The sequence below is a fragment of the Camponotus floridanus genome, unplaced genomic scaffold (genome assembly GCF_003227725.1).
Source record: "Camponotus floridanus strain SB8 unplaced genomic scaffold, Cflo_v7.5 scaffold60, whole genome shotgun sequence".
Lineage (NCBI taxonomy): Eukaryota > Metazoa > Arthropoda > Insecta > Hymenoptera > Formicidae > Camponotus > Camponotus floridanus.
The window spans coordinates 1,088,040-1,112,559 of record NW_020229770.1 but is presented as its reverse complement, the minus strand read 5'-3'; the positions used below and the strand labels follow the sequence as shown (position 1 = coordinate 1,112,559).

The window sequence follows — 24,520 nt, the reverse complement described above, 5'->3', positions numbered from 1 at the left end:
AACAAAGCAAATATGATAAATTACCTCTGTTTCTAAGCGCCTGTTTCCATAAAAGGTTGCTAAGTTCCTCAGTCCAGGCTTTCTTGATGTCTTCACTCGCGCATTGCAACGTATATGTGTCACCCGGTTTCCTCTTGCGGAACCAAATTTCGAATTTTGTGGGTGAATCCGCTATAACAGCGGTCAAGCCAATGTCCGTCGTTTTAATGCTATGTTTATAGATGTAAATATCAAGGTTCTGAAAGCAAATATATTTATATAAATAATATCTTTTTCTAATAAACTAAAGATAAATCAACATATATAATTTAATCTGAAACGACATTCACAAAATATTACCTTTCTGTCAGGAAACCTTCTTGCTTTACTGAAAAGTATAAGATCTTCGAACAAAAAGACTTGTCGTAAACACTTTTTGCCTTTTCCTTGCCAAACTAAAAACTCGTTTTGCCGCAATAATCTTCCTTGCTCTTTTACGTTTACCTATGAAATAATATTACAACTTATGTATATTCGTGTATATTCATATTATAAATATTATATTTATGAAGATCATTATCAGAGAACATATGTAAGAGAGATTTAATTATTAAAGTAAATTATTATTATTTTGATATTATTAATTTTTTATGTTCTAATCATGAGAAATGTAACGTACGTCACAATCGCGAAGCGAATCCATTGCCAAAAGATCGTTTCCATGTCGAAGTTGAAATCGCACCATTTGTTCAGCAGCTCTTAAATCCGCTTCACCTTCGACTACGGGTTTCATATTATCCTCCTTCTCTTCCTTTTCTTCTTTACCGGACAGTTGTTCTGATAAATCTGTGCCGGCTTTAACTAGCTGCTGAAGTAACAAGGCATATTTTCCCATTCGTTGGACTGGTTTCAATAAATAGCTAGCCAAGTCCATTTTATCCCCTAATTCTAGTTGCTTCTGTTTGAAGAAGTTTGTGCCGTATTCCGCCATCAATGAATCCGAATTTGGTTTATTTTTATTGTACAAAGCGTATAGGTAAAACTTTTTCTCCTGTAAGATATTTATATATATTAATTATTATATATTTTTAAGATATTTATATAAAATATTATAGAATATTTATAAATATATATTATAAATATTTATAAATATTTATTTATAAGATATTTATAAAATATTTAGAATATTTGAAATATTAAGATGTTTGATATCCTATTGTCAAGAATTGATACATGGTTATATTTACGTGTCTGAGAAAACATTGCCCCACGAGCATAGGCGATTGCTCGCATTGCTCCAATTCGCGTAGAAAGTGTTGACTGTGAAATTCGTATATCTTCTCGACATTCCCGAAGATTACGTTTCTTTGTCCTCTAAGAGCCTGCGGAATATCCTCTCGTACGAGTTCCGGGATGTAGTTCTTCAAGAAGCAAGAAAATTTAAATGTGTTATCCTCAGTATATGCGATAATAAATAATAAAATTACGCATGAATAAACTTTAATAACGCACATGGCAATTACCTCTATTATGTACTCGAGTGACTTGACGTAGTCTCGTTCAGTCTGTATCATCTCCCTCATAATGAGCAGTATTGTTCTGCAAGGTGAAATTCTTTATTAATGGCATTGCGACTGTATAATAACGAGCACGATAGCATAAAGGAAATTTCACGGAAGAACAATGGATGGCTACTTTAGTAAAGTAGTGAAATGTCATGCGTAGGATACGTGCTTTTATAATTTTATCATTTCATTTTACAATTATATTTCTATTATATTCTCAATTAAATTTTAATATTAATTTTTTATGCACATCGAAAATTCTAATTAAAAATTAGTCTTATCCGTGCGAGCAACAGAATAATAGAATAAAAATCTATTTTAAATTATTAAAAATATATAATATATGTGAATATCATACTTTTTTGCCTTCATTCCTGGCGCAATGCTGGCTGATCTGTGAAGGTGCGAATTCACCGGTGGCTTAACCAGTCTTCTCGGAGCCGGGCTTCGCGGAGGTGTTCGCGGTGGCGAGCAGTCCAAAAGTTGCTCAGCACTCTCTCGAAGTTCAGCGATATTATCCAGCACCGGTCGACCACCGCTGCCAGCTGATCCGACGCTTTCCATCGGACAAGCGTAAGAAGCGCTGCTGTCGCTATCATCCCAGGATGTCCCTGGAATATGTTTAATTCCAATTTATACTTTTATATATTTTTTTGCGACGATATAAGAATAAGGAAGAAGGAATCTCACTTTTTGCTAAAGTATCATCCCAAGAGGTCGATTCGGAAGCAGCGAAGGATCTTCTTCTCGCTGGACTTCCCGGGGCAGATGTAGTCCTAGCGATCTCAAGGGCTTCCGCGCACTTATTTCGCGCGATACGACATTGCTCCAAAAGGACCTCGTTGCCGAGCTTCTCCGCCAGAGCCATCATCTCGGTGAAATGTTCGGGTGGCAGAGGTGGCCTCGCCATCAAAAATTGTTGTGATCTTCTCTCGCTTGCTAGCCGTGCCTCCTGCGCCCACTCGTAGGCGCGATCCTGAAGGAGACAGCATCTCGACGTGTCCTCCAAATACTCCCGTCTGTCCTCCAAGCGAGACCCGAATCCTCGCAGATGCTGCTTCAAAGATCTCGCGAGCTCGCGAAGTCCGCTCGCGCTCGCCGCCTCAGCAAGGTCGCTTCCTTTGTCCAGGTGTCTCTGTAACACGAAGAAAGAGAAGACAATCAGTGATAAATAAGTGTACTTGTAATTTCGATCGTAATCGCGAACATTAATCTGGTAAGTTTGTATCTTCTTGCTCATTTACTTTCAGAACTCGGTCTGAAACTCTATCTAGAATTTCATTTAGAACTTTGCGAGCAGTAGGCTATAACGGAAGTCAGCCAAATATTTCATCTACCAACTCATAACGAAGAGCGATAAAGGACAAGGGTCTCTCATCTCTCGAGACGATATCTCGGTATCCCTTCTGGTACCGCAGAACTGCAGGACTCCTGCGGCGCCCAACAGACCCGTTCCTAATAGAGGGGTCATAAATCGACATATGGGGGTAAATAATGTCACGATAAGCCAAGGGGACCGTGCGGACATCACCATCCTGCAGAGGTCTACAACACGTGTTTGCGAAGGGACGAGTAACACGCGCATTTACACGGAAAAGCCTGCGTGCACGCTCGGAATCGCATCTCGACGCGATGATACACGTACTCTCGCATTCGCGTGAGCGTGAAATCCACTTAGACACGGCTCGACTACATCCTGGAACACGGATTGCTCGATCGAGTATCCGTGACGAAAGACGTTCCCTGTATCTCATCCCACGATCGCTCAAGATATAATGGCACGATCGAAGGAGAGAGAAAGAGAGAGAATCGCCGTCGATAGGGAATTACGTCGATATCATACATAATACGTAAAGTGATTGAAAAAGCTTTCACCAGACGAATAATTTATTAGATATAAATAAATGATGCATTAATATGCGATCGAGGACGCGCGAAATGAAATCGGTTGAACGTTTAAGGAAGAAGCGCAAGAAAGGCTCCTGTATAAAGAAGAAAGTATTTCGTCGGTAGATGCAAGATATATGTCATATTGTAACCCTGATAAAATATCATGTGTCCCGCAGAGCTGAGACACTTTAATATCGTAAGTAGAAAGTGTGTGGCACGTAACTGCTTTAGATATATAATACTGATGTGAATTGAAGGAAATACGTAGAGTTCGAATATAAATGATTCGGAGAGGAGTGTCAATTAGGAGACGTCAATTATTAAAAATGTCATTTCACTGCATTCTATATAATGATTTAAATTGTAATGTGTAAACATTTTAAATGCGATTTAAACAAATTAGTTTATCATATTTATATTGAAATGTTTTATTTAAAATTTTAATTTAAATAAGAATGCACATTAATTTTTCAATTGCAGTTAAATAAGCCTTATTAAATTTAAATGAATCGCGTATTCTATAAATATTTGCAATCCTATAAAGATATCCTATAAATATTTGCAATCAATCATAAATTGCTTTCTTGAGAATATTATTACATGGAACGGCTGTATTTATTTTTTAGGGCAACAACTTACTGTATCGATCGTGAACAGTTCGCAGTCCGGGGTGTTTCTCATCTATCCCGATGGCATTCATTTACGTGCACGTGGCTGATTCCCCCAAGATTCTCAAATTATCGGAGCTACTTTTCTCTTGTTGAAGCATGACACTCGTGAGAAAATTTATAACACGTGCAATATTATATTTTTTCACGCTAGTGGCTTAAGTATTGAATAGCATGCTGACATTATTTACACGCATCGATACAATCTCGCATCCGTTTAGTATAAAAAATATTTTATCAAATTAATTTTTTGTATTATTTTATAGATGTAAGAAGAGAGCACATCTTATTAATTTATTAACAACAACACGTTTAATAAAAGTAATAAAACACTTGATTTAATTTTTTATTATTATAATATAAATGATTTGATACTTTTAATATCACTTAATAACAATCAAGATAGAATTTTCAAGAAAAAAATCGTTATTTTAAAGATAAAGTTTTAAATATAAATTTAATTCCATTCCAGCAATTATCGTGATGCAATGTAATTACGCTGATCCAAATTGAATTATGCAAAATGACTGTCGATTATAAATTATTCACGCGTGTCGACATTATTTTTTAATCTCCATGATTTGCGCACTTTTCAATCAGAATATCGCGATCTTTCTATCGAAACAGATCAATTTGCACCCGGTCCATCTTTCTGATTATAAGTGGTTTGCAGAGCGCATAAATTATTGCCTTCAGGGTCGTGAAATGCCATCTTTCTCTCTCTCTCTCTCTCTCTCTCTCTCTCTCTCTCTCTCTCTCTCTCTCTCTCTCTCTCTCTCTCTCCATTTTTCTTCTTGAATCGTTTAATCAGAGGGATCGTTTCGACAGGGTATAATCCTCTCCTCATAGGCGTGCGATTCTCTTACGTACTCGTGGATGCGCGTGCATAGGGGCGATTATTAAATTTCATGTATCTAGATTATCTCGCAGCAAGATCCTTTAAAGATTCATGTAGCGTCGCAGGTGTGTTCATTATTTCCGCTTCCCAGACAGTCCGCATATCTCGCGGTCCTGTTAATTGTTTATCTACACGAGAGAAAACTAACCCGCATTATTATGAAAGTCTGCCAGTGACTTGTTAATTTATTATCGCGCCCTCATTGTGACACGCATATCTAGACCGATGCAAATCCAAGATCATCGTGAAAGTACGTTTATTTTACTATATTTATGTATTTAAAGAAGATTTCAAGAAAGATAAAACACGCTATTTCAAGATTGACATAATTGTATAAACAACATAAATGTAACATAATTGTATAAACACCATAAATTGACATAAATGTGACATAAATTGACATAAATGTGACATAAATGTGACATAATTGTATAAACAACATAAATTGACATAAATGTATAACAATTTTCTCAAATAATTATATGTATATTAAACACAAATAATTTATACGTGTTATCAAGAACGAGTGAGATAATTGCATTTAATTGATATAAAAAGTTAATATCAATATATGCATAATTTATCGAGTATACATAATTTATACAGTTAAAAATATATGTTAGGTCTATAATTATTATACAATATGAAATTATGAGTACAAAAATTCCTTAGTATAGCACGCTTGTGGTTTGTTATTACGATGGAATGTGAAAAGATGCCTCTCGGAGCATAATTGCTGGAGCGTGAAACTAGATTAGCTAAAACGTGACCAACCTCGCGGATACGTAGATTGCCTGCGAATTACCGTATGTGTATATGTTTGTATGTGTGTGTGTGTGCACGCGTTCATTAATTGACACTATCGTTGATTATCACGATAAATTGTCAATTAATATAGAAACTTCGCAAGCGCAAAGACCTCTACAACATTGAACACGCGGTGCCGATTATACTTTCTAATTATGGCAGCAGCACACGAACAGTATATCGTACCTATCGAGGATGGAAAGTCTCGTTGTAGGCAGAGGTTACTTTTCAGTGTCGGAAAGATTCCCCTGTGACATATCTCTTCGAATGCGAGCGTCATGAAAGCACCTAATTAACATACCCTGCGACTAGGATATGCGCGATCTTTCGTAAGCTCGAGCGCGCGTGATTCGCGATCGACGACTGGAAATAATTACATGCGGCGTGCACGATTCCTCGGTATCGTTTGTGAATTGAATTTTATTATAACACGGATATAGGCAAATGCACGGATTTGCAAAAGACAAGCTGGAAAAAAACTAAGAATGCGTGATGCGGTAAAAGTCTAAGTCACGAGGTATTATTACAACATTCTGCGGTATAATTAATTATAGATGAGTTCTATGGACTGGTAGAGCTGGATTAGTACAATGATTCACACCTCGTTTGAACACGGTAGTCTTATAAGACCTGATATAATTGGTCATATGTGTCACACTTTATGCAGCGATGGTATGCTAACAAGTTGAATTCCATTTTGTGATTCAATCACGAGTTATTTGTTTCTATTGCAAACTGCTCGTTTGTAGGCAATGACAAGCGCTTGGATCAGCGGTATTATTATTTATATACATGTATAAGATCATATATACATAAGTCATAATATATAAAAAATTTCAATTATTAAAATTAAATAAATTTTATATGTATAAATTGCTTATCGCGTTAGATTATTTATTTGACTTAAAATTCGCAAAATATTTCAAATGCTGACACTTGTTTTGAATAGTTTGAATAATTTAAACTATGAAATATATAAACGCATGAATTAAAGCAATTCCTTTCGATAGAATCATGCAATGCCAACACATCGTGAATGAGTTAACTGTGTCGATTTAAATCGACCTATCCTCTTCTTGTCTTATATTCGATATTATAGTTCCTATTAATCTTACACAGCAAGAAATAAAACTGACGTAAGACATAGATGCAATATTATCCGATTGTTGTTATATATTACGATCAAGTTTCAAAGCGATTCTCAATCTTCTTCTCTATCAGACCTTGCGTGCTCCATTAAGCAACATTAATTAACCGTTAAAGTAATCATACACTGTCGCTAGTCATAGGCAGACTCTTATGTTAAGCACACTGAGAAAAAATCTGGTTGCATTAATTAGAATTCTGGTAGATTCAACCAGTATGTCTGTTGGAAAATGGACGAACCAGAATTCTTGTAGGAATTACCAGATGAATCTGATTAATTTCTTCCTGTTAAATTTACCAAATTTTCTGGTTAATAATACTAAACTCCCCAGCACCAAGTTGTCTAAAATTTTTTCCATCTAATCTCTAAAGTCTATTTAATTTTCTGAATTCCAACACGATTATTGCATAAATTCAGTCCAAATTATTGAATATTTAATAATTATTTTAAGTTCAGTTTGTTAGAAATTAAACTGATAAACAGTGATGCAAGAAGAGGATGCAGTTCAAACACACACAATCAGAGAGTCTAGCGTCCTCTTTCTGGCACTACTGCTCGTAAAAAAAAAATACACTTTAGATTTAATATTAATACTAGTTCTTTATATACATTTCATGGCAAATATTGAATACGAGTTAAGTTAAGAAGCAAGCAAAGAAATTAATGTAACAAGAAATTTTATAGATCCAAGAAAATACTAATCAAATCCTTATAGTAAAATCTATTAAACGTTCTAGTTATAAAAGATCGAGTCTTATCATTATAACTAGAAATTCTTATTTGATTTAACCAAAATGCTTTCAATTATATATGTCTTGTTGGTACAATCAAACGATTTTTCTCAGTGCATACTTCTTGATTCCGACTTATACTAATTCTTCCGACCGGTATTTGCGATATTTTTCTAACTGTTTAATGATTGATAAGAAGACACCGTTCGCGGATGTGAGCTGACTATTAAGCGGTTTTCCCAGTTCAACCGGCTCTCTTCTCGCGAACAATAGCCGAGAGAACTTTCCTATTGATATGGCTAAACTATACATCGGTTTCGCATCAGCAACACGTTGTCGACCAATGTGGAATGTCACATAAGAAAGTTGCAGATGAGGATTTAACAGAATACAATATATTATCAACAATGACTTTCTTTGCGCACCCGCAGAATACAAATATATGACATGTAAAAATAGAATGATCAACAGATCCTGTTGTGTTGGTTGCAATCAATTCAAAAAGTAGTTTCACGACAATAATCATATAAAAAGGATAGATAGTTCAATGAAGTAGAAAACGGAATTTATTATAAAACAGAGATACTTTCGTTGTATAAATTTTCTTCTGCTGATAAATTCCATGCTGTACATGAAATGAGACAAATTGTCATTATTGAAAGAAATTACTTTCCCGCTGAAATGTGCTGGAAAGCTTATTTGGCCGAACAAAAACAAAAATTCTTGAAGTATATAATTGCGATTTTATAAATTGCAGGTGTAACGTACGCTTGCGATATTGACTATTTATAGCTGCAACTTTCATTGCGATAAATCACGCGAGTATCTTGCCTGGTACTTGTTTAGAACTCTAATAGCATTTGCTATTCGAGTCTCGAAAGTTATGTTAACGTGACTTCCTTTCCTGCGTGACTCAATTCCGGATACAAATTTCGGATGACGATGATGTGCAACCTCTCGTTCTCGACATAGATAACCGAGAAGATTTCGTTCTTTGTATTCAAGGCGACGAATCCAACGCCAGTTTCAGCGGCAACAAATTACCTGTCACGATACTTTCTCCTACTGCAATCCTCTATTGCATATACTACAGAAAAGGTAGAGTTACGCGGGTCATTGCGGCGCACATGCAGTCAGAGATGCATCATCTTATTCGCGAAGCTTCGCTTTGTCCCATTTGACTCGATTTATGATCGGGGCAGATAAGTTAAATAAACAAATCTCAAGAGAGAAGATGAAGTTAAGAGACTATTGAATATTTATGAAATTACAAGCAGATATAGTGATGCTCAGCGTAAAAGACTTAATTATGTCTACAAAACATGTTAATTATGTTAATTTCTTATTGTAATTATTTCCATGGCAATTACATTACTTAACTAAACGAATACGCGAAACTTTATATGTTAATTAACTGTAACGAGACTTTAACTTTTTTTATTTAAAAATAGTAAGATTTGCATTGTAAATACAAGTGTTATTGTTCGTATTATTATAAGTGTTTCATCTAGATAAATGTCAAATTTAAATGACTGCCACACGACGTTAAAAATTTCTCTTGTTGCGTGAGAAAATTGTAACAGAAAATATAACGTAATTAATGCAAATACCAAGGTTTACATATTTTTCCATTAATTCAAAAACGGAACAATCAGGACATAAATGAGTATACGCAATGCATTAATTTGCATGAATTGAGAAGAAAGGTAAAAAACATCGAGCTAAATAAAGTATTATTTTAAATAGGGAAACAAAAACACCAGCCGAGATGTATAGAGTGTTTTATACATAACAGCAGACTATCACTTCGTTTACGCTTGTATATGACGATCATATAATTTATTAAGCAGTAAAATCTGACAGCGTACTCTTAAGCCTGACATTTAAAGGCAGAGAAAGTACTTTATTGCATATGGTCACATTATTTTATAATAGTTTACATTAATGTCTATGTAAATTCTCTCTTTAAGTACGTATTAGATGCATATGTAACATATAAAATATTTTTTGTTATTTTTTTAAATATATATTATACACTTTTTATTTCTCATGATATTTAACATGATATTTTTATTCATGATATTTTTATTTTAATAATAAATGAAAATTATTTATATTAATAAAAAATACATGTTATTATCAATATTATTTATATAATATGATTATATACAGGGTGTATCTTAAAAAGCTCCCACTAAGCAAATAGTGTTATTCCTGATTAAAAACCGAGTCGAAAAGTCCTGAACCATTTTTGTCCATAATGCTTAATAAAGCAGTAATTAATGAGTAAAGTTGCGCCAATAAAAAAACAAACTTCCTCGTTATCAACATATGAAGATTTGGATAAGCAAAAAAATAAACTGTTTTGTGTTAATTTTTAAACAATTCATCTTTTCAGAAATCTTTTTAATCTGACTTAAATCTGATTAATTATTTAATGAATCTTGGAAAAAAAATGGTTCAGGACTTTTCGACTCGGTGTTTAATCAGGAATAACGCTATTTGCTTAGTGGAAGCTTTTTAAGATACACCCTGTATATATTATCACAGATAAAATCTGTTGAACGCCTCATCTGTTTAATTATTCAAAAAAAATATGCATATCAAGATTTTATCATAAATGCGTATCAGACATTGATCAGATCGTTTCGATATCATACGTATTATTCAAAGTTCAAGAGTACTTTTATTACTTTCCCTCCTGCCCTTCCCGATCGACCACTTTCACTTCTTCTCTTCCTGTCTTTTTGAGCGCGCGCCGCGCGATTAGCTGCAGAAATGCAGGTATTCGCGATGAAAACTGGTACCCGTCGCACGTGAAATCGATAATCGCCACAGCCGATAGTCCAAGTATCTTGAGATATCGCATTCCACGGCTCCAAAGGTCGTATCTCTCGACCAGTCGTACGCGTTCGTCGCCACGTGAACTCTCTCCTTGCATGCTCATCTTCTTCCATCAACATAGAACGCTTGCCTTAATCGTCGCGAGACTTTACTTTCTGTACCCGGCAGGTCTTTTACGACCAAACACTGTCCAACTTTAAAGCAAGTCGTAACTTCATTACGGAAAATATGCAGGTTCGAGAAATTACGTGATCTTTTCGAGCCTCGGTAAGAAACTCCAGACACGCGTCATAAGACGCAACCATTAGGCTGAAGGACCATGTAAATAAGGTCTCATGTTTTATTCCCGGCGACTCCTCCTCAGGATTACTGGAGGCGAGTGGCCGCTAAGTTGCAACTTCAACCGCGAGCGGTGAGGTTGATTCTCTATGCTTTTGCAAAGTGATTCGTTGGTAAATTACTGTAATACTCGTAGTTAAACATCGTTTAGTGATTGAAAACTTGCCTGCGGAAAAGCTCTTTAAAAGCATCTTAAAAGAATCTAGTGCGATTTACATTCACAATTTTTTTAATCTTATCAAGAATTCGAGTTAATTTATGTTCGCATAAATTTACATCTTTCTTCATTGATACAAAGGTACAATCAATTCGTGATTGCTTCTGAATATTTACAGCATCATTTATATATTCCATTCTTAGATATCGCTATTTCACTAGAATAGAAATTCCTGAAGATCATTTTCACCGGCAGGAAGATATGCAAGAATTGTAAAGAGTGAGAAAAGATCGATCCGAATCGAATCGAGGTCGGTCGTTCGAAGCATGATCGATCGATCCGATCTATACTTTACTTTATGCGCTTCGCGATTTCCATCGGCTATTTTTACTGTTCATTTTATTGATTGGCCATGATTCTTATTGCCAATACAGATGCAGATAGGAATGCGTATAAATCGTTTATGAGAAGTCTGAGATTCAGTACCTTTGCGACATTCAAAATGATTTTTTATCAAGATATATCTGTGTATATATTCTATATATATTCTATACATTCCACGCGTATATCAAGTAACGCGATCTGGAAATAAATTTTGTGAAACATAATCGCACCGAATGCTGTCATTCATATAAATCATGATAAACAACCTGATACTGTGTCATAAAAATAAGAAAATCTTTTTTTTTTGATCTTACAAAATTAACAAAAATTAAATATTTTTATATAATATGAATATTTAATTTTTATCAAGCCTCAAGAGATTTTTTTATCATTATATATATATATATATATATATATATATATATATTATATATATATATATATTATATATATATATTATATATATTATGTGAGAAAGGGGAGGAAGAGAGAGAGAGAGAGAAATAACAATAAAAAAAAATTTGGTGCTAAAATTATGTTTGCATGATAATAGAAGGTTTTAATGCAAACCACAATCATCAAATTTTATAAATAGTCCCATTTATCTGTTATAAAATTCTGCTGCGAATTAAAAGCCGAAGATACCAACGAGAATCGTGAGAAGTCTAGCACTGCAACCGCAGTCGTGGTCACATTTTTTTGTCGAGGATAACCACGTGAACGAAAGAATGATTTTACGAGAGCACGATCTCTCGCTGAAACGTATATAAAGAGTGATTTATGACCGGACGGGACACTCAGGAAGAAGATGAGGAGGAGGACGCACCCTCAGTGGTTACACACTCGATTCTCGACCTGTGGACCACGCATTATTTATGCACAACACACACGGGGTGTCGTTTTTCAGTCGTGCACCTTTACGGGCTTCTTACATGCACTTTGGACCGGAGGAACCACAAGATTGCATTCGAATGTTTGACTTTCGTGGTTGATTTTGCGTGTCATCACGCTATTGAAAGAATCATCAAAACGACAGGAACAAAGTGGCAAACGAAGATGTATTGCAAGTATCTTAAAGTTAAATATATTCGACCTAACTTTTATTAGATTTCGTTCATATATCGAAAAATATAAAAGAAATGAAAGAAAAATTTCAAATATCAACATTTAATCTCTTTCTACGATAGTCGCCTACTGGACAAATTTTTAATATATTAAAATCTATGAAATTTGTATTTATATTGAATAATGTACATCAAATTAAAAAGAAAACAAATATATATGTAATATACATGGAATCTATTAATATACATTTAAAATCTTATAGATTCATAAAAAACATAATAAGTATTTCATATTCGCATTTTTTTTCATTTATATTAAATATAGTTCTATTTGTAATAATTAAATATTTTTTTGTAATAATATAAAATTTTTTTTTTAAAAGAGTATCTTTCAATATCTTTTTAGAATAAAATTCATGCATTTTATTTTATTGACACTTGAAATATATGTTTGTTTGTCTCGATTGAACTGAATGTCGTACCAATTATTTTTGTACACTCGAAACCTATCATAACTACACAAACGCTATTCTAACAGTCCAGAAAATATTTGGCATTCACAATGAAACAAACATGGCCACAATATCGCATTGATACAATGAGGCATAAAAAACTCTCACATCTGTCATTCTAATTTGCTTTGGGAGGAACGTTGGTCTATCGAAAATTTTGACAGCATGTTTCGTGTTTAATGCGAAAGTTTACAGCTGCCAGATGATCCTTGCACGGAATGAAAAGCGAGAGCTGCTGCAATCGATAGATCATGCACATACATAACAGCGCTAAGAGGCGATCAGAATAAATGGTCGTAAATAATTTTCGTATAAACCACCTCTTAGATTATTACAGCCGTAAATCTTGTATAATGTGCTTATAAACACTCTTGTAGAATTAACTGTATTTTATAGTGAAGTTGTTTGGAATACTTTCTTCTTCTTTATCATATTAATATATAATTTTATCATGATAAAAATTAGTTTATTAGTACATTATATTATTTATTTTATTTTATTTTTTATCAATTAATTATTTTATATTAATATGATGATTAATTACATTTGATGAAAATGTAATAATAAATTATAATTTATAAGAGTTTATATTGCTTTATATAGAAAATTATCGAATATATTAAGAGAGAATGCAGTCGAATAACTATTTAATCGAATATAACTCGAGTAATTATAAAAAAAACATATGTATGAGGATGAAGTATACAATTATCGCTTTGTAGTTTGCTCTACAAGTACCCTCTCTCTTTCCATGTTTAATTCAATGTTGCCCACTCCAGTAGTTAAAGAGTAAAAGCATCGAACATATGTCGGCGCAGCAACCGCTGCGTTGATGGCAAAATATAATACGGAAATCACTCTATGGCATGCTCGAGTTTCATCGACGTGTATGACCATTAATCGTGACCACACCTGGTAACGGTTCAAAATGATTATCCAATGGAAAATAAGTAGTAGTCTAAACGTGCTACATAATACCTTGCTTTCTATAAAATGAGATGTATAAATTGACCTGTATGGTATTATTGCGTATCGTACACCTTGTCTTCATTTTTACATTCACTTACACTTTTATCGCCTCAGAATTATTGAAAAGAATATATGGTATAATTAATATTCGAAAAAGATATAATCATTCGATATCGTATCGTTTTTTTTTTATTTTTTTCAATATATATTCTTAAAATTTCAGTCTTAAATTAAAGTGAAAAAAATATCTCTTCTGTCTTGTAGTAATCTTTTCACATTTTCTTGCTCTTAATTAATTTTGCTATTATTAGTGAATCACTATAAAGTTGTCCATTCTCATAAAAATATCACATTTGTGTCTGAAAAAGACGCTATAACCGAGTCTTTAATTAATGCAATGATGGAATGCGAGATAATATTAATAATTATTGTGGACCACCTCTTGATATAGCATTAGCCCATAAATTAATCATTAGTCATTAGAATTGGTAAAATGTCTTGTAGATGGACAAAATCATATTAATTGTCATTCGCAACTTTGTTACTCGTTTGTAACAATGTCCTATCGCGCACACAGTTTTCTCTCTTCTACTAAGATCTTTCTCTACAAGCTACTAGGAGACAATTCTACGCATCACTCTTGGTTGCACGTGACTTGCACGTCCTATGCATCGCTCGGTTATTCTTAGATCATAAAACGTTTATTTTTCTCGGCTTAAAAGGTTTCGAACTGTGAGGTCTACGCGCGCTCTAATAACTCGACGATGTTACGCACATCATCAGCGATGCGTGTACGGAGGCCATAAATTCCCCAGCCAAGATTCCTTAACACTCTCTCAGTGATAATGAATTTCATAATATTATTTTTTCTTACGCAATTCAATTGCGACAATGATTAATAATCGTGCACGTTTCTCAGTAAATAATTACTGATAATAATTATTTTGACACTTTATATAATAATCATTATTAAAATATATAAAGATCTCTTGTCTCATTTTTTCTAACAATACAGAAATCTCAGGAGGAGAAAGAAAAAAAGAGAGAGTATTATTATAAAATTATTATTACAAAAATGTACTTTTTAATTAATTTAATTATAAATACATAAAATAAATTTAATTAATAAACATAATTGTAGGATCGATTGTTGAAATATTTAATATTGAAATTCTCATGCTTCTCCGAAAATATCACGATAAATCATGTTTGTTTATTCGCGATAATAGCTAAGATTTAATCATTTTTTTAAAAAATAAAACAATATCTTAATCCACACGCATTTAAGAGCTTGTGCAAACTAAAGATTTCCTCTTCAGTTGTGGTGAATAAGATAATATATTGCAATGAAATACATATGCATTATTACGAGACAATAATATCGCGAAGCATCGCATACATTAGATTCAATGATAAAAGTTATATCACTTGCAATAAATTTTCACGCGCGAACGCTCCGTCGACAGATTGAATCACTTCGGGCGTCACGATTGGATTTGCCTCTCCAGAGACTACGATTAATTGAATTTCTAGCGAGTATCACGAAATATTCGGACATGATCAAATGGATAATTCTGCTCATCGATGCTGTCAGTCAAATCGCTGCGTCACGGTTGACAGATAATGTCACGATGCTCTGCTTTCCAATTACATAGCATGCAGTTATTACGGATAGTGTAAAAAATTTCAATAAAATTACTTTTAGTAAAGGATCGTCTTCTATTACTATAATCTGTAATAAATACATTTATTATAATATTTTATAGTGATTTTTGACATGATAATTTACAAAATATGTATACAACATACATATTTTGTAAATTATCATGTCAAAGTATGTAGTATAAATTTTCGTTTCAAAGAGAAACAATTCTCGAGGTTACTTGAATAAGATTTTGTCATATTGAGAAATATTAGTTACACCTTGCACTTTATTTGAATAATTATATGTCTAGAAGCACAAGCAGATTGCAATTACTGCAAGTATCGACGCAAGTATCTGAAGTTGTTGATGCGGATCGAATATAATCGGTCTCGTGGATTCAAACGTGATATCAAAGAATGCTTGAACGTTGCTGAAGGTGAGACGAGAGTATCGACGTTTATATAAGCGTCTCTGATGTAATTGATCACGAACGCGGTGACTCTCTCGGGCGGCAGTCTGCAGATTGCATTATTGTGCGATTTATCCCGCTGGTGATTCGCGTAGGAGGATAAAAAAAGACAAGCATAGAGCGAGCGTGGGATACAATCCGCTCGCCCTGACTTAATTGTCTAGCGCGAAGCAGCCTGTAATCCGTCTCTGATTGAGTTCGGTTTAACGAGCAACGAGCAAAAAAGGCCCCCCAGATTGACCGCACCTATACTACACGTCGCGGAATTCTCAGCCTCGGATAGATGATATTCCGCGAGTGTCCTAGGGCTATGGAATAGTTACCGCTCCACTGGAATCTCTTAAAAGCATCCGCTGAGAGTGGATAGGGTTCAAGTACACCGATTACTTTGCATCCGTCAGACGACGGCGTTGAATTGACGGCAACCGCAACCGCGGTAAAAGCAAGGGCCAGAGGATGATTCGGGATTATGCATTAAAAGCCGTTTCACTTCCACTCGCTCCAGCTCAATCTATTAACTCTCCCGGTCATCAGGAAGCAGTTACTCTTATATCCAATTATGCTTTCTCTGGAGCATGAGTGCTTTAACCTTAATGCAATTTTAGCCTGCAGTCACATCTTCACTCGAATCTTTTCGAATAAATCAACAAATCGCTTTCTTCGCTTACTAAATCATTTATTAATCATTTACTTCTTTAAAAAAAAATTGCAAGGATTTTTCTCTGCTCTCTAGAGCATTTGAAAATCGGTCAATAAACTTCCAACGAAGCATCAAATTATCCGTGACACGTCAAATAGTGCATATCACGATGAACCCATAGATGCTGATTTCGAAAGGGAAAAGATCTCATCACCGGTAGCATTATTATTTCCTGTCTATTGGCGACATATACATATATATATATATATATATATATATATATATATATATATATTTGCCATTTCGATAGTAGCAAGATTTTAACGGTATATTCGAAAACGAGTCACGTGGCCTCCAAGAGGCCTTCGCGCACGTTCGCGGCATACCATACCGATATTGGGGCCTCAGCTCCGGCTCCGTCGCCGTGCCCGACTCGACTTCATGCGACACGAATAATAACTAACGGCAAAGTATATTGCGAACACGCCGGCGTCTGAATATCACGCTTTGTCACGCAAATAAGCACAGACTTACGCGCTAATACGCGCCATGTACTTACAGCGGATACATTTATTACGGTACGCAGCCGCAATGCAGAATGCATAGTGCAACGAGAGAAGGCTCGTGCACGTAAGGAAATGCGTGATTGATGGACCGGTCGAGAGTTATTCGTACCGTCCACGTAGCATGATGGTAATGTGTATATAAAAGTACGAAAGAGAGAGAGAGGAGAGAGAGAGAGAGAGAATACACATTTTTACTGTGCTAAATACCGGGATGAGTCGGGAGAAACGGTTAAAATCGTCGTAGACGGAAAAATGTCAATGTAAGTGATCATTAATGAATTACACCGCTTCATTTCAAGCTTTCATCTTAACAGAATATTCAAGAATTTTTCCTCTCACATTTTTTTATATAAGCCATGTCGCGTTTATAGGAATTATGATGAAATGTATGTATGCATTATTTTATGTGGTAATTTCCATCATATCTACGACTTCTCGCACATCAAATTATTGTCTTATATAATATATATATAAGCAGTTATTATAAATATACATATTTTATATTCAAATGATATATGTATTATATTTATAAAGAAAATAAAATTTCACGTAAATATTATAATAAGATAGGTAGAAAGTATTAAAACAGTTATGTTATCGATGTTCGAGTGAAAATATATTTAAATATTTCTTCTATTTTTCTTGAACATTTTACAGGAAATGATCGAGTGAAATTATTACGTGTCGATCTACACTTTTTTAATCAAAGTCTTTATAACAAAGCTATCTACTCTCGAATAAAATGATCCACCTTCACCCTTCTCTCTCTCTTTTTCTCTCTTAATAATAGGAATCTCTCAATCATTATCCTATACATTACATATCATAATATCGGCGTCAGACATCCTGTTTGACATGATATAGCTCGATTCGGGCATGCATTAATTATCATCGACATGTGCATTAATTATAATTGACAGATAATAGCACTGCCTACAGAGACGGCATGCGATCGGGAACAGGATCACGTAGGATGCTTTTTTTCGCCTTGACATTTCGTAGACACTTCTGAGCGCACTTTTACGATTGAACTGATAATGAAGTATCTGAATTTTATAAATGTAAATGTCACAAGAAGGCATTCCTTTTCATTTATTATATATTATATAAACAAAATAATAGTGTCACATGAAATTTTTATATTTTTGTTATTGCATACATGACACTTAATAATGGGTACACAATTTTATATTCTTTGCCAAAAAAACATTAAAAAAAAAACATTGCACGCCCAAATCAAGATTGATCTCTTAAAGAATCACAAGAACGAAACGGAATGTCCCTGTCGAGCAACAAAATACTTTTACTCTCGTTACTAGGCATCTACGAATAATTAGATGCGTAGATTGAACGTAGAATTACTCATAAACGTCTTTCTCGAGGGCTCGTCATCTCAGCGAGATGCGTCGCAGCATGCATGCACATATGTATGTACACGCTATATTTATCGTGACAGGCGGACAGATGCGTAATAGAAGCGCGGAACTGTCTCATTAATTAGACGCAAAATCGACGGGGATTTCCTTCGGCTGTTCCGTCTGCGAAAACGAAAGCGAAAGGTCGAATTGGCACTGGCGAGGAGACTGTTTCGAAGGATAACCGGCGTATATGTATCCTTAACGATACCGATTTATGCAATTGCACCGGACAAATCGACATGAATTTTAATAAGACTCGAGCAGCACTTGTTCCCTTTTGTATATATTTATGCAACGAATGACCATCTATTACGCGAGGTATAAGCTATTGGTATAATAAAAGTGCCAACGTAAATAATAAATTACAATAATAAATAAAATTATTTTCCTCAACAATTTCTGACAATTTTTAACGACAATGCAGGACGGAATATATCTTATAATTTTATAACATGCTATTCTTATGAATGATCAAAGTATGCAACAAGTTGTAAGCAAAATATTATAAGTGGATTTTAAATTTCGATGGCAAAAGTCGAGCGAAATGAGTTATGAGACTGCACATTGGCAGCGAAAAAAATATTTCCTTTCAGCTTTCGTTTCGACACAAAGATCCACGATGAATCCACGGAAAGATGACGTTACGTCTGACGTTACGTTGCGTTATGTTGGCGCTGTTTCGCGAGCTCGCGTTTAATCATACGGCGCTATTCGCAGTGGCAGCAGCGCGAGAGCGAGTTTACCTTGAAATAGCACGGTGACGTACGCAATTAAAATGTGCGCGAACGGGTGCAATTTCGCGCGACAGCTGCACCCGTTGGTGCGATGGTGCGATGGTAAAGGGAGGACGTGAACCGCGAGGAAAGCGAAGGAGAATAATAGCCGGGACAACGTGGGGAGGATGCGGCGCAGAGGAGAATGTTGACCAGCCGCAACGCTAAAAATATATGGGCGTAAAGCGATGACTCCGCGCCTCCCCGACATCCGTTGCCGAATCCGCTTTTACCCTCGAAATTGCTCTGACAGGAATTTTTGGCACGCGTGCAAAGCGAGCGACACAAGGGAGGAGAATTCCGCAACCTTAGTCCCGAATAGCGGTTCTTGTACGCAAACCCTCAAATATAGTACGCCGCTAAGTCGAAAGGAATCCCCATAGGAGCAGTGAAAAATAATCACTTGTTACCCCCGTTTACTCGACGCATTTATCTGCATCATGAGTTGGTACGATGCAAAAAGAAACTGTTACTATATCATAAATAGTCTCTTATAAATAATGAATAAAAATGAAATTCTTCTTGAAATTAAAACACAAATCTTACAAATTATGTAAACAATCTTAGAAAAATGAATTACTTATTATAAAAAATTTGTTTAGAAAAAGGACATTCTTTTTACTTCAAAAATTCTACAATAGAAATCCCAATAAAATCGTTAATATCAGTATAAAAAAAAAGAAAGAAAAATTAATATAAAATATTTTCATGAGAGTTTCTTAATTAAAATGCGAATATTTTTGAGATATTTCGAATATAATTTCAAACGTAGTTTGACAAATAATTTTTACTATGTCATAGATATCTCTTATCTTGAATTCAAAATTTTTTCTATAAAATAACGACTATATTTTTCTTAAAATTAAAATATTTTTACAAATTAGGAGTAATTGTGAGTAATCTTAAATTTAAATTACTTACAAAAAAATTTGTTTGAAAAAAACAAATTGTTTGCTCCAAAAGCCCTACAATAAATAGAACAAATAATCCGTAATTGCTAATATCAACATAAAAAGAGAAAGAAAGAGAGAGAAATCAACATAAAATATTTTCATGAGAATTTCTTAATTGAAACATGAATTTTTTAGGTGTTTCGAATGCAATCCCAATGTAGTCTGACTAACAACGATATATTGCAAATTTCCGTGCAACGTGGAGCAACACGAAAATTGCGCGTGCAGATACGCTTGACTTTAAAAAAGCGTTGCAATTCCCCTCGTTACGCAAAGGCATTCGCGACATGTACTCATTTACCAGCTCTCGCGTGCGTTTCCTGAAAGAGTGCGGTCTCGAAAGGAGTTTGCCAAGATTGAAAACTCGTTCGCGCGACAGCAAATACATCTGCAATAAGCAATTTGATCCAAAAGGTTGATTGATATAAAAATTGAGCTACGCCCGCGATTCGATCAATGCAATCGCGTATACGCGTAAGATGCAACGAGATGTAACGCAGTTTCACATTTTTGCTCGCAGCGGGGTAACTCGCATAAATCACATGAGTCACGTGCGACTCGTTGTGTAATTCGAAATTACGTTCGGCCGCAGAGGGTAATTGTGCAACGTATCGATAATACCGGACGACCATCGCGACGCAACCGATCGACGTTTTCACCCGTTATTAGACCATAATTATATGTATTACGCAGGTGTATATTTAAAGACGCGCCGTCCACAAGCGTAGAATATTAAACGCATATTATGGAATGTTACAAAGAAATTGAAGATTCCGTGACGTTTATTATTTCCGCGAGATTTTACAACCGATCAGAATTTTCCTGATAACAAAGGAAATTATTTTTGATCTCATCCAAGTTAATAATAAATTAATTAATAATCGTAAAAATGTAACGAAAAGCTAATAAATATTCTAAAAGTATTGAATAAATTATTTAAATGAATGCACTTCGCATTAATATTGACTTGATACATAAATCAAGTTCCTTTCTCTGTCAATAAGTTGTTTCAGAAAAATCTACAGAGCGTTTTTTGCTTTTTATCGAAACGGATTGAAAGATATTATATTTCTTGCAGCCGAATTTATCTTGATGATCTTTTTATTTAACAAGAAAATGTAATTATTTTGGAGAATTTGAGGTAAAATTATATTAAACTTTATCAATAATATTATACTTTTTCTTTCTATCGTATAATATAAAAAAAAATGTATTTCTTCTCCAATATTTCCTTCTTACTTATAAATTCATTGCCTAATTGAATATGAACGAGATAATTTTGCATTTGTAATTTTAATTTTTTTACACAATTTTAATTTTTTTTTCATCAATATTGCAACAACTGAACATTTTTTTGCGTTATCAGCACAAGTTATCAAAAAATTTATTTGATGAATAATTTGCGATCGAAACGACCAAACGAACAAACAAAATGACATTTAAAATATTTGTTTACTCTTTTAAATATACCACATTTTTGACTATTAATTGGCCGAGAAAATCAAATATATTTCATTCAATGCAAAATTTTCGAAATCCTGAGTCGAAGTGATTGCTAGCTTAAGTTTCTTTTTCCTGTCAGCAAATTAGTTCAGAAAGAAACCTGTTATCGGTTATGGGTGCGTGCTGATCCAGCATATCAAGTTTTGTTTTGCTTCGTCGAACTTGCATTATTCCGTTCGATAGACACGTTCTGGAATTATATGTGGATGAATTCGCGGAAGTTAAGACCTATCGTATAAACGTAAAGAAGCGAATACGTGAGCCAAAGCGAACGATTTGATTACTCGAAGATCTCATGGCATGAGCGATATCGTCAGCTTCTTTCCCTATCGGTCGTTATTCATGCAACTTTAACCCTCCCAATGATGGAAATTGCACTGCGTGCACCATGAAGCTGAGTGAAAGTCGCGTATATGGATAAATTATATAAAACTATGGATAATTATAAATAAGTATATGATAAAAAAAATTATTATAAAGTGCGTATAAAAATATCGTTCTTGAAAATTATTTTATTATTTACCTCTCTTAGAATAAATATTGTTTATATAGACGTCTCTCAATAGAAGAAACAAGCAAGAAAAATATGTTAAACGCGATATCAAATATTTTTTTCAGTATTTGCTTTTGTAAAGTCAACAAGATATCTGCATAATGCGATTTTTAGTGATGTTGATATAGGATATTTTCGAATGATGATAATGTAAATTCGCGAAGATCACAGTGAAATTACATTTTAAATATTCCTTAGCAAGGAAGCATAGATCTGATAGAAGAGTTTTTGCGAAATCGAAAGTCGAAGTGTTAAATAATGGAAAACAATTTATTCTCAGCTTATTGCATTGGGAAGGGAAAGTTTTCTTTAAAAACATCGAAACGCTCGACAAACATATCAAAAAACGTCGATGAATTTTTTCATTTATCTTAGCAATTTATAGAGCAATAACTCAAGAATATAAGGCATACACACACACGTAACTCGTAATACTTGGCGAATAAGAAAGAAACCGTACGTCGCTATACCTGCGTAAGCTTTCTCCTGATCAATCATCCTTCCGACCTAATTCACGTAATCCATTGTCTTCGTTCATTCTCGCAAGACGCCTCTTTCGTGAAAGAAAAATGCAGACATGTATAAAAAAACAAATAATTTCGTCTATTGTGAATAAAAATAACCGACACACATACACACATCCATGCACGCATCCATCATTTTCGTTACGTCACTACATACATTTCGAATTTTCATGCAGCATTATGTTGAGATTGCATACTTTCCATTAATGTAGCTGTACTTTTCTCGAGGACATTAAACCGGGTGCATTTGCTTTATCGCTATTTTACGTCATACATCCATGCAAAAACGGATGCGAGATTATTCCCGTTGCAGATAATTGCTGTGTAGCTGTGAACATACATGACCGTTGCTTCGAAATGAGATTTTTATGTCTTTTTAAAATTCAGAGAGATTCCATAAAATAGTAATTATCTACAAAGCAGACTATAAAAATTTTGAATGCATGCATATATATAAAATATAACAGACACAAACAAATATAATATAACAGCGAGAGAGAAAGGGACGTACAATTTCTAATTTCTTTCTAATTTTCTTCGAGATATTGAGGGTTAAGAGGACAGAGCAAGATAAGAGAACATATTAAGGTCGGAAGTCACAAAAGTGCAACGAAGAAGCCTTTTTAGTGATCGCCATCAACAATTACATCCTATCAATACAAATGCATCGTGATATTTGAGATATATTGTGTTAAAAACAAATAATATATATGTTAAAAAATTTTAGTTAAAAAAATTCAAGTATATCTTATATAAAATTAAATATATAATATCCAAGAAATTATTGTAAAAAATTATATATGAATTTATTCTAAAATTAAATATGATATCACAGAAATTTTACATAAAATACATATAGTAATAGTGTAAAAACATTTCACACTGTCATGATCGTAGACTATTTTTCTCATAATCGTTTTAAACGGCGCCAAACCAAAAACTGAAAATTGTTTCAAACTGGATCGGAATGTTAGACCGGTCCTAGAAGCAACACATTATTTTCCCTCGGCCACGAGAAACCACTTCATTGGGCCATTAACATTCCTCGAATGCGTAGCCTGAGATTTCGTCGGCCGGATTTGCATAAAGTTCCGCAGGATCCCCGACTGGTATCGTGTACCAGAATAAACGGCGATAAGCTTGCACGTTGATGATCATTTCATTGGTTTAGTAACCTGGGGCCTTTGCATATACAGCGGTTATTCTGTTTGGCTAAACATCGTATTTTTGTCCGATTAAATTTCGTCCTCCCCAGTCTCGCCGCTTTTTGAGCAGATTTAAAAAGTATATATATAAGCTTAATATTAAATAAAAAATACACGTTGCTAAATAATTTTTTACAAAAATATATTTATAATGCAAAAGTTTGTATTAAAAATTTTGGAAAATTAGCTTGAATTATACGTTATGATACTGAAATATAATAAAATTAACATTTCAATTGCAATTCCAATTAAATATAATTTATATTTCACTTTAAAATGTTACTCGATTATAGCAAATATAATGCAGAATCTTACGC

General features: G+C 34.2%; 1 protein-coding gene across 6 annotated transcripts in view; it reads right to left on the bottom strand.

The window, feature by feature from the left end:
* The window catches only part of LOC105248921 (puratrophin-1), a 286,834-nt gene that overhangs the window by 1,801 nt on the left and 260,513 nt on the right, over nucleotides 1–24,520 (bottom strand). For all 6 annotated transcript variants that reach the window (XM_011254000.3, XM_025413141.1, XM_011254001.3 and 3 more), the window contains 7 exons: nucleotides 2,235–2,679; nucleotides 1,903–2,155; nucleotides 1,503–1,578; nucleotides 1,227–1,400; nucleotides 659–1,030; nucleotides 340–483; nucleotides 25–238 (listed from right to left, as the gene is read on the bottom strand). In XM_011254000.3, the coding sequence (XP_011252302.1) occupies nucleotides 25–238; nucleotides 340–483; nucleotides 659–1,030; nucleotides 1,227–1,400; nucleotides 1,503–1,578; nucleotides 1,903–2,155; nucleotides 2,235–2,679 (1,678 nt within the window). The remainder of the gene's footprint in view (nucleotides 1–24; nucleotides 239–339; nucleotides 484–658; nucleotides 1,031–1,226; nucleotides 1,401–1,502; nucleotides 1,579–1,902; nucleotides 2,156–2,234; nucleotides 2,680–24,520) is intronic.